The following is a 17,829-nucleotide window of genomic DNA, read 5'->3' on the forward strand; positions in this document are numbered from 1 at the left end:
CGGGCTGATTAAATGCAGACGTGGGGTGTCTGCCAGGGCAGGAGGGCGGCGGGGCAAAGGGAACCGGCGAGCAGGAGAGGAGTAGGGGGAAGGGAGGCCAGGGGCTGGAGCAAAGAGAAAAACCCAAAGCTACATTGAAAAAAATGGGGGTGACTTTTAAATGCACAGGGCCCAGAGGAGGAAAGGGGGCCGGGCCGAGGGCGACCAAGCCAGCAAGGCACTGGGGGCAACTTTCCGGGTAGGAGGTGCGGCCCGAGGGGCGGTGCCGGCGGCGGAGGCGGGAGTCGGGGGCCGAGGGCGGGGGGGAGTCACTTTAAAGGCTCTTTCTTACCCATAATGCTTTGTGGGGACGTTGACAAGTGGATCCAAGATGGCGTAGAAAGTAATGACAGGTAAGTCCTGACTTCCCCCTTCTCTGCTGCTGGGACCGCTCTGCGAGATGCGGTAGCCCTCCAAGAAGGGGACCACACTCCCCTCCGCTCCCCTGGGCTCCGGGAACGGCGGCCCCGGGGCCAGCTGGGGGCCCCGGCGACCCATGGCGGGGCCTGAGACGCAGGGCTCTTCGAGGCGAGGCCCGGACGCTGGGGCTGTTTACAGCTTCTTCCCCTCCTCGGTCCCCTTCCCCTCCGCTGAGGGCCGCGGCGCCCTTGGCCCAGGCTATATAGAGGGGGCCGCATAGACCCGGCCCGCGAGCCGGCGGGAGGTCTCTCCAGCCCCGGGCACTCCGCAAGGGGGAGTCGAACCTCCCTGCACGCTTCCCTCCGGGTCGCGGCTGGGGGTGGGGAGCGTGCGGGCCTCCCACGCCCCGCTCGATCGTCCCCTCAGGGCTCGGACTTGCACGGGGAGGGGCGGGGGCCGAAAGGTGGGCGTCGGGAAAAGTGGGTCAGGGGTGCGCCTCCCTCCCTCCTTGGCCGAGGGCTCTTTCCTGAGCTTCACTTTTTTTCCCTCTTTCTCCACCCCTCGGAAATTTTCTTTGGGCCGCAAGCACATTCACACAAATAAAAGCAGACTACCCTTTCCTGGAGATTCCTGTAAAGCTTCCTTGCTCTAGGGCTCAAGGACTGCAGTTTTATCTAGGGACTTGGATTCCTCTCCTCCGAAATTATCCGAGCCTTCTACACCCTCCCCTTTGCTGAGGGTCCTTCAGACAGAGATGGAAGCCGGGGTCTAAGGCTTCTTCTTGGATTAGGTTCCTTAGGTTTTCTTTGAAGCTTCAAATGGGTTATTCCTTCTCCTTCATAACTTAGGCTTTTCAGGCAAATCATTAATAGAATATGTATAACTCCAGAGACAGTGGATTCCTGGATGGGGCGGGGGGGAGGGGAGGAAGTTGTCCTGGCTAGTTCTTAATTTTACCTTCTTGGTTCTTATTAATGAGGTTTCTTCTCCTTCATTTCTACTCTTCCTCCCTTTCTTCTTCTTCTTCTTCTTTTTTTTTTGAAAGGTCAGTAAGTGCTAAAAGAGATGACTTTTTTATGTTTTGGATTTTAAGGACATTTTGTAATGTATTTTATATCACAAAGGAATTATTTTTGTTTTCAAGCAAGACTCGTTTACAAAATCTCATACTGTACCATTTTGGTCACTTTTTCCATTTGAGGTTTAGATGCCCTTTCACTTTAGGCTGATCAAATGTTTGCTACTGATTATTACTATTACTGATGTTGTATGGACACATTTTACTTTTCTATTTGCCTCAGGAATTGGATGAAGTGATTGATCACTAAAGAACTACAGTGCTGGTGAGATGTGTAAGGTGAGACTGAAGTTAAAAATGTTTTACTTTTTTTCCCTTTATTTTAATCAACTCATAAAGGTGACGCTGAGACTAGTAATTTCATGGGTCTGTTTTTATTTCCCAGATAACTTAGTCAGATGGGTATATAGGCAGGGCTAGGTTTAGAAAGGAAAAATATGTCAAGTGTACTAAACTTTTCAGTAGCTTCAACATACTTAGCCATAGAGGAGCTTACCCAGAGCCAGATATTATTTGCAGCTACCCTTGACTGGTATCTTCACCAGGAGTAATTATAGTTTGCCTATTTAAATTTTCTCATGTAACTTTAATTGGATGTCTTAATTTTATCTGTGTTCTGGTGTCGATCACTCACTCTGTCTCTGAGTGTCAGTGATCATGTGTGTGGATTTTGTGTGTTCCCAGTTTGTGGGGCTCTTGTACACCCTTTCCATTGCAAAGAATTATTTTAGGCGCATCAGTCACTCCTGTTTTTATTTTCTGAAAAATGGAATAGTGCTTGTCTCTCTCATAGTTATTTTTGAGATATAAATGATAGCATTGAATTTTGTTTAGCTTTTTAGGGATAAGCCTGGTTTGTCATTATTTCCTGGTCACATGTGGTGTGTGAATTAAAAGTGTTGCTTTATTTAATGTAACTTCTAATGTTTTGGGTTTAAAGGACTTTATTACTATTGTGTTAGTAAACAGTATTCAGTACTGAAGATGAGAAAAGTTTGCTGATTCTACATTTTTCACAAGTAATTTTCTGAACTTTAAACATACTTTACTACGGTTTTTTGAGAAAACGAAGTTATGGTAGATTGGTTACTGCAGGTTTTTTTTTTTAACACATCTGGGTAGCATTTGGATTTTGAAATCGTCTCACAAACTTTTTCATATCTATCGCAGCATCTGTTTAAAAAGAATAAGCTGTGCTTTTATTTTTTTTCCAGATTGAGGCATACAATTGACATTTTGCCTTAAAAAAAACAAAACTTGGGAGAGGAAGGTGGACATAAACCAAGATCCTTTTGTAAGTGCACACACCACATTTGCTTGTGTTTGAAACTCAGCAGTGCTTGTGTGTATCACATTTATTTTTATTCTTGGCAGAGAAAATAAGGACTTTAAAATTTATTTATTTTCAGCTTACAGATGGAGCCATATTCATGCCTTATACTTCCCAATCTGAACCTTTTATTTTTTATTTTTTAAACTTATAGATTACTTTGTGGAACCAGTGATCGGCTTTTTGGCCTATGGAGATGTTCATTTGTAGTCTAAAATTTAATATTTAGAAATAGGTAATCTCGTGTGGTTAGTGTTTGGCCTAAATTGTATCAAGACATTTTCCACAATTTCACACATGTTGACCATGTGAAATGTCAGTATTTGCTTCAAAGTGAAGTTAGTAGTTGGCCACCAAACAAGTCGTCACACAAAGTCTTCTAAACTGGGAGATGCCACAGTAATGAGGGTCGTGGTGAAGCAGAAGTCTGTGCCTTTGAGCTCCACAGAGACATAGCTTTTCTAGCCAGTCCTTTTGGCTGAGAAGCAAGGACACTATTTTTAGGTAAGCCTGTGGTTTTTTTGAGCCAATAAGTACCTCTCTATCAGCTGGTAAACTTGACTTTTGCAACTGTTAGCAAGCAGTTTAATTTTCTGATACCATAAGTATTTAAACTGCAGTGTTTTAAAAATCATGTACATTTATGGGGGGCCTAGTGCTTTAATGAACAGGGGAGTGATGCTGAACAACAGCAGAGATCATTCCTACTTGAAAAGGGCCTTGTGCAGTTTAAAAATATACAGCATGTTCATGGAAGGCTAAGAATATATTGCAGAGGGGCCTACAAATAAGTAGACCAGATCTTATATGTGCATTTTTGTTTTCTGTTTAACAGGTAGGCTTGGTATTAATATTAAATGCAAATTAGTTTATAATTGTCAAACTGTATTTAAGATCCAGATATAGACCCAGCACAAGAAATAAGGTCCTTTGGCTATTGTTTCAAATGAATAGAAGATTTAGGGCCAAGTTTATCAACTCACAAGAGAGGGGGAGGGGCTATTAAAAATTATAAGCAAATTGTTCTGTGGTTTATTTTCATAAACCTAGATAAGTACACATACAAATATAATTTGGTTTCTAAGTAGTATTTTGAAATGTTTTCTAGGAGAGAACTGAAATGTGTGGAGTGGCCATACCAGTTTACAGTTCATTTAAATTGATGGGTGTAGTCAGGATTATTTCTGTAGCATTGGCTAGAAGGAGCATAAAAGGCCTGTAACTTTGGGGGTGGCCAGATAATACTTTTGAGTAATCCTGAATTTAATTGGGTTAATATTTCTTTTAAAAATAACATTGTAGATATAACATGAAGACTTTGAATTTACATGTAAAATTTTTTTTGAGCCATCAGTTGTTTAAAACAAATTGAAAGTTTTTTCAACACATTACCAAAGGGTCACACCAATTTGTTTACTGTGTAAATTTTACTGGGTCAGTTTATCCAAGAGCAGAATGTTGTCTGGTAAAACCTGAGTTTGTATATTCACCTTGCTTTTTAATAAAAACAAACAGAAAAGCAAAACTGATTGATTTATCATATTCTTCAAGGAATGCGTAGCATATTTAAAATTTTATTTATTTATTTTTAGAGAGGGGAAATGAGGGAGAAAGAGTGGGAGAGAAACATCAATGTGTGGTTGCCTCACGTGTCCCCCACTGGGGACCTGGTCTGCAACCCAGGCATGTGCCCTGACTGGGAATCAAACTGCAGTTGTTTGGTTCGCAGGTCCGCGCTCAGTCTACTGAGCTACACCAGCCAGGGCATATTATTTGTTTTTAGAGAGGGGAAATGAGGGAGAAGGAGAGGGAGAGAAACATTGATGTGTGAGAGAAACATTGGTTGGTTGCCTCTCACACTCCCTCAACTGGGGATCTGGTGCACAATCCAGAATGTGCCCTGACCGGGAATGGAACCAGTGACATTTCAGTCCACAGGCCATGCTCAGTCCATTGAGCCACACTGGCCAGGGCCATAGCACATTTTTTGACTGAACCATTCTGCATTGTGAATGCTTGTGATTTTTTTTATTCCTGTGGCACATTTAAGGTGTTCTTGGCACATCGGAATTTGCCTTCTTGCTTTCTTTTGTGGAAATTTTTGTGAAAATAGTTCTGTAAGGCAACCATCCTTTCAATAAGCAATATGTATAACTAATATTCTTTAAATTTTAAATTGTTATTTATTTATTAATCTTTATGCAAAACTGATGCATGCTGTGGTAAGCAAATTTGAGTAGTACTTAAGTGTATGAAGTAAAAATGAATAAAAAGAAAAGCCTCTGTTCTCCTTCTTCCACCTTTAGTCTTCTTCCCCTGAGCTGGCCATAGAAAACAGTGGGTGTCATTGGGCATTTGGGAGGTCTCTCTGTTGCTGAGCTGCACGTTGCTGAGCTGCACTCGTAGCAGTGAAAGCAGGGGGAGAGGTAGGGAGGGCGTGGCCACTGAACCAGTTTAGAGGTTATGCAGGGACTAGTCCACTCTTATTTCCTGTGATGTTAAGTAATAGTGATAATCTTAAACTACCATCAGTTGAAGATAACTGTAATTGAATTATTAATGAATCACTCAAACAGCTAATTACATTGTCAGGTTAGTAAGGTTTTTTATTTATTGATATTTTAAGAGGATAAATATTTGTGAATTGAAGTCATATAACTTAAGCGCTGGGTAATGGTGATAGTTACCATCTATGGACTTGTATGATATGCTGCACAGTATCCTTACCATTCACTTTTTATAATTCATTTCTCCTTCAATTCGCATAACAACTCCACGATAGTCTTTGTTATTTACATTTTGCAAAGGAGGACAGTAGGACTAAACATGAACTGACATAGCGTCACCAGATTGGTAAGTGTTGGTGCTGGCGTTCTGTCTTGGAGAGCTTGTGCTCTTTCTGTGGTTATAGGCTCTACTGCTTCTGTCTAGCCCGTCTTTGTTTTCCAGATGAGGATTTTTAGGCCTGGAGAAGTCAGGTGACTTGTCCAAGGACACACTGCTAAGCAGTGGAAACATTCAACCAAACGTATTGTGTCTCTGGACTCTTATCTCAGGACTCTTGGTCCTGGCTAGTTATGCTACATTTTATTGAAATACTGTGGACCGCCCTGGCTGGTGTAGCTCAGTGGATTGAGCATGGGCCTGTGAAGCAAAGGGTTGCAGGTTTGGTTCCCAGTCAGGGCACATGCCTGGGTTACGGGCCAGGTCCCCATTGGGGGACACATGAGAGGCAACCATACATTGATGTTTCTCTCACACTCTTTCTCCTTCCCTTCCCCTCTCTCTAAAAAATAAATAAATAAAATATTAAAATAAAAAAAATACTGTGGGCCAACAAACTGTATGCTGTGAATACTGGATACAAATGCTGCAGAACTGGTATATTAGCAATGGTATTTTCTACTGTGCATTTAAAAGCTCCCTTCTCTCTCTTTCAGAAATTATAAAGAGCTCTGATGGGCTATTTGGGTGATACCCAGTGCAGTGAACTGCAGGTGAGTAAAGTTTAGGAGAACCTTATTTAGAAAACAAGGACTTGGGAAAATCAGAAAGAGACAACAGAGACTTAATCTAGATGAGAGTTTCTGGCCAGAAAGTAGGAGATGGGACAGGGTGGAAGAATGGTAACCTGAAGATGTGGGTCCTGACCAAAATGGCTACTTCTGGAACTGACTGGATGATGCTGAACAGTCCCCAAAGAGATCGCCTGCCAGTGTGTCAGTTTGTTTGAAGAGAAGTGAGGGTAGGTTAATCTTCTACCTCTGTTCTGAATGTGTGACTGCATGGGAGCTCACCCTGTCAACGTGATGGGGACTGGAGAGGTCCTCCTGTTTCTGTGTCGACATTCTGGAGTGGTCATCACCTGTGCTCTCAGTTAACTGTTGAATTGTTTTCCCTGTTATCTGCTGTGTGTATGTTGTCAAGAATGACTATCTGCTTTTTTTAAAAAAGATTTTATTTATTTTTAGAGAGAGGAGAAGGGAGGGAAAAAGAGAGGGAGAGAAATATCAACATGTGGTTGCTTCTCACATGCTCCCACTAGGGACCTGGTCCACAACCCAGGCATGTGCCCTGACTGGGAATCGAACTCGCGACCCTTTGGTTCTCAGCCCATGTTCAATCCACTGAGCTACACCAGCCAGGTCCATATATCTGCATTTTTGGATCTAGATAGTGAGAATAGTATCTAGATTTTGTTTCTATCAATAGAAAAAGTTTAAACTTATTTTCTAATGATTGTGATCCCTCCACACAATGGTCATATTGGTCCTTCAAATTATTTATCTTTTGCTGAAATGCTCTGCTAAGTAAAGAAATATTTATTGTTTCACAGTAATTTAACTTCTTGGTCCGTTATACTACTTTGGTCTTCCATTATTAAACTTAGAAAATTATAAAACTACAGAGGAACAGCTAGAAGATTGTTTTAGTTTTGTCCTTGTGGAACATCAGTGCTAAGGGCATGTCTGTAGCATTTTTTTTTTGAGATTTTATTTATTTATCTTTAGAAGGGAAAGGAAGGATAGAGGGAGAGAAATATCAATGTATGGTTGCCTCCCATGCGTCCCCTGCCGGGACCTGGCCTGCAACCCAGGAACGTGCCCTGACTGGGAATTGAACTGCAATCGTGTGGTTCACAGGCCCTCGCTCAATCCACTGAGCTACACCAGCCAGGGCTGTAGCATATTTTCACTACCCGTCTTCTGTTTGACATCACCAGCTCTGGACAGCGTCATGTGTTAATAAAGTGACTTGCTATCCTGCCTTTTGGATGCCAGCTGCATAAGATTTACAAGACCTTGCCAGCTACTTTTTACTCATTTGTTGTACGTTGGAGTTTTTAGTTTTCTGTTCCTTGTGGTTAAAATAACAGTTTCTCCCTTTTTAACTGTAGCGGGGTGTCTCCTGGCGACTAGATCTTTGATCTGTCTATGAGTCTGTGCTGCTTTTTTTCACTGTGAGTCAGTCCACCAAGTCTCCCAAGTTCCTGGAGAATCCCAGATACTTTAATGTGACAGTACTCTATACTTTTAGGATTTATAATTGAATGTGGGCTTGGCTACTTGCTGATTGCTAAAATAATACTTGGTTGCCGGGATTATTTGTTTCATGAGTATGTGCTTGTGTTACACGATTCATCCCCCACAGGGTCATGGGGATGATTAGAAGACCAGCTAGGGTAGTTTGTTGTTTTGGAAAGCTAGGATCTGGGGGTTTCATAGGTCATCGTGATAAGGAGTGTGGGAGGGCTTTCAGTTAAGGCCAGAGTGAACATTATGGGGAGGGGTGGACCTCTTCTTGAGACTATATCAAGTTTGTGTCCTGGAACCCCTCTATGCCCTCAGTATGGTGTAACTTTCTTAAGTTAGGGTATTTAATAAATTGTTAAAATTGGGGTCAGTCCACTAAAATAGTTGATTTTCTTTTTGGCATTCCATTAAAATATGTTTTGCTCACTTTAAATTATGATGCGTATAATTTGAATGTTTTCTATGTATTAGATTATGAAACAGTTCCGTGTTAAAGGTGTCACTATTTAATCTATCTAACATTTTGAAAGCCTGCAAATATTTCATCAAGTCATGTGCTCCTAATTTACTTAAATATATTTTTAAAAAATATTTTATTTGTTTAATAGAGAGAGGGGAAGGGAGGGAGAAAGAGAGGGAGAGAAATGTTAATGTGGGGTTGTTCCTTGGGTGTCCCCGACCAGGGACCCAGCCCGCAAGCCAGGCTTGCGCCCTGGCACTGAACTGGTGACTCCCTGGTTCTCAGGCTAGCATGCAATCCACTGAGCCACACCAGCCAGGGCTATTGAAATCTTTTTATGTTAGGTCTTTATGTTATTGGCTGGTTTTCAGTCGATACTTTAACCTATATCAAAACAGATATTATTGTATTGTTTTCTGACTAATTATATCTCTAGGATAAACTTTTTGAGTACATTATTATTAGCATGGTATGAATGTTAGTATGTCTTGTCATGCTGTTTTCAAGAATATTTTATCAGCTGTACTACTATGAGATACATGGATATTTCTGTTTTACTACAATTGGACAGAAATACATTTTTTCCTTAAAAATTTTTTTAAAAAAATTTAAAAAATATTTTATTTATTTATCTTTAGAGGGGAAGGGAAGGAGAGAAATATCAATGTATGGTTGCCTCTTGTGAGTCCCCTGCTGGGAACTGGCCTGCAATCCAGGCATGTGGCCTGACTGGGAATCGAACCGCGATCGTCTGGTTCTCAGGCCCGCGCTTAATCCACTGAGCTACACCAGCCAGGGCTCCTTAAAAAAATTTTAAGCTTATGTAATAAAGAGGCATTTGTGTTTCTTTTTCCTATAATGTGAGCTTTACTCTTTGAATCTCTTCATGTTGAATTGTTCATATTCTTGGCTATTTTATGCTATAAACTATTGATGTGGGCTTTGGATAGTAAGGCAAGTATAACCAGCTAATAAAGAGTGATTATTAAAAAGATAATTAGAACATATTCAGCGAAAATGTTCAAAGATGGTCTGGTTTATATGTTAAGTGATGTTGGGGATAGTGTTCTAAAGGGGAATAGGTACAATTTTGCAAATATTTCTTGGGCATCTACTGTGTACCATGTGCTGTTGTGTCTTCTGAATGCTTTTGAAGTTATCATAATGGCGTCTCCCTGGTTGAGAATGCTTGAGGTTTGAGCACTTGCGGATTCTGGCTACTAAAGTTCCTTTGTGGCTGCTTGGAGGGCTGTGGGATTACTGTCTAGACACGGGTGTCCAACCTGCGTCCTGCAGGCCTTATGTGGTCCAGGATGGCTGTGAATGCAGTCCAACACAGAATTGTAGATTTACTTCAAACTTTTTTTTGCTCATCAGTTTTCATTAGTATTTGTGTGTTTAATGTGTGGCCCAAGATAGCTCTTCTTCTTCCAGTGTGGCCCAGAGCAGCCAAGAGGTTGGGCACTCCTGGTAGAGAGAGCATCTTCATCTTATTCATTCATTCTTTATCTTTATCATATGCCACCGTGCCATGGCACTCTCCTTAAGCAGCTCTGTTCTGAGGGATACAAAGATGCATAAAACATCATTCCTACAGACAAGGAAGGAATCATCTGCTAGGGAGAATAGGAGCACCCCCAAAATGAAAGAACTAATAGGAATTTGATAGGTGCTATAAAAGGGGTTCAGACACACTGCTTAGGTGGTAGATGGAGGGAGTGATACTGCCCCCTTGGGGGTGTGGAGGAATACTTCAACTGAAGAGGTGGCATTTAAATTGTACTGCTGCTCATTAGAAGCATTGGGAAGAAGAGGGCCTTTGGAAGGTAGGATAGTGTGATCAAAGACTGGCAGGGGTGGTTTTGGAAATGAGGCAGGTCACAGGAAACTGTATATCCAGATCACCTGGACCCTGGGATACATAAAGGAACATAGTGGAAGGTGGGATTGCCAAGTGGCCAGGACTGGGTTTTGGAGGATCTTAAATGTCAGACTGAGCATCCAAGTGATGGATTGGTATTGCAAAGAAACTTGAGGCAGGGAGTTTAGTTTGGTTCATGCTAATAGTCCAAGTGAGGGATGTTGAGAACTTGAGTTGAATTGGTGGCCTTGGGACTGGAAAGCAGGTAATGGATTCAAGAGATATAAATCAGAATTTTAAACCCTTAGGGAACTGGTGAGGAAGTTGGGGCCCAGAGGAGTAGCTGGATGGGTGAGGTCTCCCAGCCAGTTAGAGCAGAGCGCAGACAAGCTTCCAGACTCCCAGCCCAGCACTCTTTCCCTGCCTTGGGCTGAGAAGTGCTGCAGGTTCTCAGCTGTGGTGTCTGCCCACACCTAGGTGTGCTCAGCAGAAAGCTGGAAGTGGGAAACTTTATGTTGGGAAGTAAGGTCTTCATTTTTAATTAAATTTTTTTTATTATGGAAACTTTCAGACATACAGAAGTAGAAGACTGTAATCAACCCCACAGACCCATCGTCCAATTTTAACAGGTTGTTATTATTATTATTTTTAGTTCTCACGCAAGGACACGGTTTTATTGATTTTAGAGAGAAAGGGAGAAAGAAACAGTGATGTGAAGAGAAACATCAACTGGTTGACCTCCTGTACATTCCCCAACTGGGGATTGAACCTGTATGTGCCTTGGCCAAGAATGGAACCTGTAGTCTTTGGGTGAATGGGGTGTCACTCCAACCAACTGAGCCACCTGGCCAGGGCCAGCTTCAGCAGTTATTAATGTTATTTCATCACTTTCTCCCTGCCCATCAGTTATATTGAGCTAGTGGGAGAAGGTGTTCTGGTGACTTTAAACTGTATGTATTTGCAGGTAAGGAGAGAAGAACATTTTAGTAGGGTATGTTTCAGGCTTTCTGGGGTAGGGTCCAGAGTAAACAGAAGTAGAATATACTTCCGGAATTCCTGCGCTGCCTCAGACTTGTTTTGGGCAAATCACGTAAGTCTTTCTGAGTCTTAGCTTATCTGTGAGATGGACTTACCAGCTTCAGTGAATTGCTCTAGGTAGAGTATGTAAAAACCGTCTGTGAACTATAAACTTTGAGACTGAAGTAGCGTGTACATAGGAGTAGGAGATTTTAGTTGTCAGTGGTGCCGTTCATCCCTTTGGGCTTCTGTGGTATAGGCATGAAGTTCATACTAGTCAACACATTTTTAATATTCAATAAATCTGTTTTATGTCTGCCCCTGCAGCTTCAGTAGTGACCAAAACACAAAATCCCAGCTCTCATCGAGCTTATCAAGAGGATAATAGTTTTATAGTAATTAATAGCTGTGATAGCTAATACTTTTATAGTGATTAGTATAGGTCAGGCACTGTTCTAAGTGATTTCATATTTTAACCTATTTAATTTCTTGCAACTGTACTGTGAGGTAGATATTTTATTATCTCCATTACACAGGTTTGGAAATGAGACAAAATTCTATGCAGATTGCCTTAGGTCATGATGCCAGGACTCAAATTCAGGCAGATCTGGCTTTAAGCCTATGCTCTTAACCCCCATGTCATAGAACATCTTTAACTTGTCATGGCGTGCCAGTGTTTGATGCAAATAAAAAAGTTAGGTCCAGATTGAAATTATTCTTAAACCAATAAGCATTTTCTTCTCATAAAGGGCAAAATAAAAACAAAAAAATGGCAGTAGCCCTCTGCGGATAGAGGTGTATTAATATTCTTTCATAGAACAATATTTTCCTCTTTTTATAGGTGTTGTCAGCTTTCTTGGTTTCTTTTTTAAATTTTTTAAATGTATTTAGAGAGGAAGTAGAGAGAGAAGTATCAACCTGTTGTTTTACTTATTATGCATTCATTGGTTGACTATTATTGCATGTGCCTGACTGGGAACTGAATCCACACTGTTGGTGTATCTGGATGGTGCTCTAACCAACTGAGTTTTCCAGCCAGGGCTTTCTTGGTTTCTTTGGATACAAATGGCCATCTCAGTAGAAGGCAGTTATTTTTCTCTTGGCCCTTGAGCAGGATATCTTCTTGAATGAATCCTTCTGTTTATAATTCTCTTTTCCCTTTCTCTCTAGTCCCCTCTCTTTTCTTATCTTGGGGTAATTCCCTTTTCTGATTTCTTCTGCTCTCTGTTACTCCTTTTTCTCATAGCTGTGCTGTGCCTTTTCAGTCTCAGCTTTTGCTTTCTCTTCTCTGCCTGCCTTTGCCAGCCACTGTGAACCTTACACTTTGCTTTGGCTTTTCTAAGTTGATTTAGTGATCTAATATTAGGACCAATTTCCCGCCTCTGGCTCTGCCCTGTCCGCTCAGTCAGTCCTCTTTCATGGGCAGGGCATTTTGGGAAATGGGCAGTGAGCATTTAAATTTGCGTCTGGATGAGAACATGGGCCTAACTGCTTTAAGGAGGGCATTATGGTTTGTATGCTTTTAATTTTTTTTAGAAAATCTACATAACATAAAATTTTACCATTCAAGCCAATTTAGCATATAATTTAGTGGCATTAAATACAGTCAAGCTGTGGACTATCACCATTTTCAGAACTTTTTCATCCTCTTAAACTGAAACTCTTTAAGCAGTAACCCTCCCATTCCACGCTCCCTCAAGCCCCTGGCATCCACCATTATATTTCCTGTCTCTGAATTTGACTGCTCTAGGGACTTCATTTAAATTCAGCAATGCGGTACTTATCCTGTTGTGTCTGGCTTATTTCACTTAGCATGAAGACTTCAAGGTCCAGCGTGTGTCAGCATTTCCTTTTCAAGGCTGAATAATATGCCATTGTATGTAATATCACTTTTAAAAAATCCATTCATCTGTTGATAGACAATTGGATTGCTTTTACCTTTTGGCTCTTGTGAATAATGCTGCTATGAACGTGAGTGTACAGATGCCTGTTTGAATGCTCTCTTTCTGTCCTTTTGGGAAATACTCAGAAGTGGAATTGTTGGGTTGTGTGGTAATTCTGTAGGAGAAACCACCTTATGGTTTCCACAGCAGTAGTACCTTATCCCTCCAGCAATGCATAAAGGTTTCCTTATCTCCACATCCTTGCCAACACTGGTCATTTTCTGTTTTTTTTCCCTATAGTAGCCATCCTAAGAAGTGTGAAGTGATAACATACCTGTTTTAAAGGTGTCTTATGTAGAATAATAGAATTTCAGGAGTAGAAATAATAGTAAGGTTTCTAAGTCAATTAGCAGTAGACAGCAAAGAGGATTCCCGTGTGCCATGGCATTTCTACTCCTTTCTCACCTGGAGACAGGCATTTTGGGCAGATGTGTCTGTACTGGATCTCAGGCTCAAGGTGAGCTTGTGTTAGGGTACATGGAGTGTGCTTTAGATGAGATCCACTTTTCTATTCTGTCAGTGATCCTATTTCTTACACTTTACATTCTCCAACTGTGTTTTCTGGGTTATATGGTCGTCCTTCCAGCTTCTTTAAGGAATAAGATAATTGTACTCAAACAAATACACTTATTTTAAAAGAACTAGACACGTTAGAAATTAAAAGAAATTAATGAGCCCAAGATCAGTCTAAACAGCCTAGCTGATTAAAAAGACTATGTTCAGTATCAATTTGAAGGAAACTTAAGTATTATTACTGAATGTCAGCTGTAATTTCTTTTTTTTTAGAAAGAACAGTGTAAATTTTTTAATAAAAACAATCACATAGTGTTTATTGTGGTCTGGCAATAACAAAAGGGTACTCAAAACAGTGTGAATAAATGTTGAAGGACTACCCGCAACAAAGAACACCTAAAAAAGAACACAAACTATTGCTCCTCAAAAATTTTTCATTTCATGAGTCATTTCTAGTTGGAGACACTTTGGAGGAGAGTAATATTGTCTCCTTTCAGCATGATCCAACCTAGTTGTTTTCTCGACTTTGTTTTAGAATGAGTCTCTTCTGCATCATCTAATACAAGGTTCATGTATTCATCAAAACCAGTGATACAGCCCTCTACCCGCATATTCACTTGCTCATAAAGCCACACCTGAATCCGAGATCTATTTTGCAAGTATCCGAAGATAAGGTTGATGGGCTGCACCATCACCTTCTGCACTTTTTGTCCCTGGCCACGGTACGCCATGGTGGAAGCTGATGAAAGACCACACTAACTCACACGCTACCTCGAAAAGCCACTTCTAGCTATAATTTCTTATGTGAAATAAATAATCCCTTTTGACCTTTTTTAAAAATTGGAAAAGATAAATTAAGCAGTACATAAAATTAGAATATATTTTATATTTGAGAGAAAATTATGACTTCTGGGTTAATTTTGGTTTTGAATCACTTTAATGAAGACAGTTTAAATTATATTACGAAAATTTTTAGGACTATAGTAAGTTGAAAGAATAGTATAATCAAGATCCAGTTGTTATTTAGTATTTTGCCATAATTTGCCTTCTCTCTTTTTCTGTCTAAAATAGATAGGTAGAGTTTTTTCATGAGCCACGTGAGAGTGAGAAGTGGCAGGCATCTTGAATGGCATTTCATACATATTTCAACATGTATCTACTAAGAATGAGGACATGTTCTTCATAAATGTAATAGAATTGTCACACATTAGAAAATAATTCAGTAATACTAGTGGTAAATATCAAGTCTGTATATAAATCTCCATTTATCCTCAAATGTACTTTATTTCTCTAGTTTATTATGTTTCTTTAGTTTTTTAAGATTTAGAATAATTATACCCCCTGTTTTTTAATACTTACCTAAGGATATGCTTATTGATTTTAGAGAGAGAGAAAGAGAGAGTGAAAGAGGAACACGTATGTGAGAGAGAAACATTGACTGGTTGCTTCCCGATTGGGAGTCAAACCCATAGCCTAGGTATGTGCCTGACCAGTGATTGAACCTGCAACCTTTTGGTGTGTGGGACGACACTCCAGCCAACTGTGCCACCTGGCCCGGGGCCTTTTTTTGTTTTTCCTGACAGTAAAGTATGTTGTTTGTTGAAAAATTAGAAAATGCAGGTAAGAGAATCTATAATCTATCACTCATAGATATTCACTTTTACTTTTTAAATTTTCAATTTTGGAATGATTTTAGATTTATAGAAAAATTGTAAAGGTATGTCAGAGTTCTTATATACTCTTTTTTCTTTAAAGATTTTATTTATCTTTAGAGGGGAAGGGAAGGGGAGAGGGAGAGAAATATCAGTGTATGGTTGCCTCTTGTGCATTCCCTGCTGGGAACTGGCTTGCAACCCAGGCATGTGCCCTGACTGGGAATCGAATCACGATCCTTTGGTTTGCAGGCCCGTGCTCAATCCACTGAGCTACACCAGTCAGGAATCAGAGTTCTTATATACTCTTCATTGAAGTTTCCTACATTGTTAACATACTACATTTTTATGGTACATTTGCTAAAACGAAAGAAAACATCATTGGAACATTTATGTTAAGTAATTTTCAGATTTTGTTTAATTTTTCCAGTGTTTGCACTAGAGCTCATTTTCTGTTAGTGATCTGTCCTGGAACCACATTGAATGTAGTTGTTATGTATTCTGGACTATGACAGTTCTATTGACTTTCCTTGTTTTTCTGACAATTTTGAAGAGTTCTGATCACTAATCAGAGACATGCAAATTAAAACCACAATGAGCTATTACCTTACACCTGTCAAAATGGCTATTATCAATAAATGAACAAACAAGTGTTTGTGAGGATGTGGAGAAGAGGGAACCCTCATGTACTGTTGGTGGGAATGCAGATTGGTGTAGCCACTACAGAAAACAGTATGGAGGTTTCTCAGAAAACTGAAAATGGAACTGCCTTATCTAGCAATTCCACTTCTGGGTGGAATATATCTGAGGAAACCCCAAACTCTTAAACTGAAAGAATATATGCACCCCTATGTTCATTGCAGCATTATTTATGATAGCCATGCTATGGAAGTAACCCAAGTAAGTGCTCATCAATAGACGAGTGGATAAAAAAGCTGTGATACAGCCCTGGTTGGTGTGGCTCATTTCGTTGGAGCATCATCCTGTAACCAAAGGTTGTGGGTTTGATTCCCGGTCAGAGCATATACCTAGGTTGCAGTTCGATTCCTGGTCCACGTGCATATGGATACAGCCAGTTGATGCTTCTCTCTTGCATTGGTATTTTTCTCTCTCCCTTCTCCCTCTGGAAGCAATGAAAAAGTGTCCTGGGGTGAAGATAAAAAAAAAAAAGGCTGTGTACATACATACAATGGCATATTACTTGGCCATAAAAAGAAGGAAATCTTACCATTTGCAGCAGCATGGATCGACCTAGAGTATATTATGCTAAGTGAATAAGTCAGTCAGAGGAAGACAAATACCATAAGCTTTTACTTATATGTAGAATCTGAAGAACAATATAAATGAACAAACAAAACAGAAACAGACTCATAAATACAGAGAACAAACTGATGGTAGCCAGAGGGGAGGACAGTTGGGGGGCTAGGTGAAAAAGGTGAGTGGGTTGAGAAGACCAGATTGACAGTTACAAAATAGTCATGGGGATGTAGATGTTCAGCATAGGGAATTTAGTCAGTAATATTGTAAGAACTATGTATGGTGCCAGGTGGGTACTGGAAATATTGGGGAATTTGTAAAGAATTTGATTATCTAACTACTATGCTATATACCTGAAACCAATAATAGAATAATATTGAATGTAAACCATAATTGAAAAAAAAGAGGGAGTCCTCATCAGGTATTTCATTCTATGTCCCTTGGTTTGGGTTTTTCTGATGTTTTTCTCATGATTAGACTGAAGCTATGTGTTTTGGGAAAGGAGGAGATAATGAACTTTTAATATTTCATATATCTCAGATTTTTGTGTAAAATATTCACTGCACACATTTTATGCAAATAGAATTATTAACTATGTACATTATTTTGTAATCTGTTAATGTACAAAATGGGATTACACATATAGCCATTACTTTGTAACCTGCTTTTGTCACATCTTTTCTAGTAACCTCTGTTCTTAACACTGTTTCTGTAGGAAACTGGTCTGAGTTTCAAACATCTGGTTTGAAAATACAGTTTTAGAACATAGACTATTGGTAAATTGAAGACAGCCTTTAAGAGGGATGATGATGATACCCTTTCGTTTTAATTACGCAGCTGGCTCTTTTATATTGATTTATGTTTTATTTAAAAAGGTCACCGGTTCTATGTGATGATGTGTTTACAAGTCTAAACAGATAACATGGAAGGAAAAATGGAATGCAAAGAATAGAAAATGTTTATAATAAAATTTTCTTGGCAAGCAGCAACCTCTTTTAGAAGTCAGTCTTTTAATATAATTTTCTTGCTTTGTAATTAGGGTTTTTGTTTTTCATATCTTTTTTGATTAGTATGCATATGAAATGATTTGGGAAGAGAGTTGCTGTTCCACTTGTTTATGCATTTATTGGTTAATTCTTTTTAAAAAAAATACTTTATTTATTTATTTTAGAGAGAGGGGAAGGGAAGGAGAAAGACTGGGAGAGAAACATCAGTGTGTGGTTGCCTCTCATGTGTCCCCCACTGGGGACCTGGCCTGCAACCCAGGCATGTGCCCTGACTGGGAA

At 40.0% G+C, this 17,829-nt stretch overlaps 2 protein-coding genes across 5 annotated transcripts in view; one reads left to right on the forward strand and one right to left on the reverse strand.

The window, feature by feature from the left end:
- The first annotated feature begins 319 nt into the window (after window positions 1-319).
- The window catches only part of HELZ (helicase with zinc finger), a 154,331-nt gene continuing 136,821 nt past the window's right edge, over window positions 320-17,829 (forward strand). For 3 of the 4 annotated variants that reach the window (XM_037070179.1, XM_037070181.1, XM_037070182.1), the window contains exons 1-4: window positions 320-392; window positions 1,701-1,756; window positions 2,692-2,771; window positions 6,248-6,304. The gene's annotated coding sequence lies outside the window, so the exon portion shown is untranslated. The remainder of the gene's footprint in view (window positions 393-1,700; window positions 1,757-2,691; window positions 2,772-6,247; window positions 6,305-17,829) is intronic. The other variant, XM_037070180.1, reaches the window with a different exon arrangement.
- Window positions 14,030-14,416, reverse strand: LOC119003678 (small nuclear ribonucleoprotein E-like). Its single transcript, XM_037070184.1, has one exon. The coding sequence runs from the start codon at window positions 14,363-14,365 to the stop codon at window positions 14,087-14,089; it is 279 nt and encodes a 92-aa protein (XP_036926079.1). The 5' UTR covers window positions 14,366-14,416; the 3' UTR covers window positions 14,030-14,086.

Source organism: Sturnira hondurensis, unplaced genomic scaffold (genome assembly GCF_014824575.4).
Source record: "Sturnira hondurensis isolate 20B ecotype Veracruz unplaced genomic scaffold, ASM1482457v3 Scaffold0018728, whole genome shotgun sequence".
Classification (NCBI taxonomy): Eukaryota; Metazoa; Chordata; class Mammalia; order Chiroptera; family Phyllostomidae; genus Sturnira; species Sturnira hondurensis.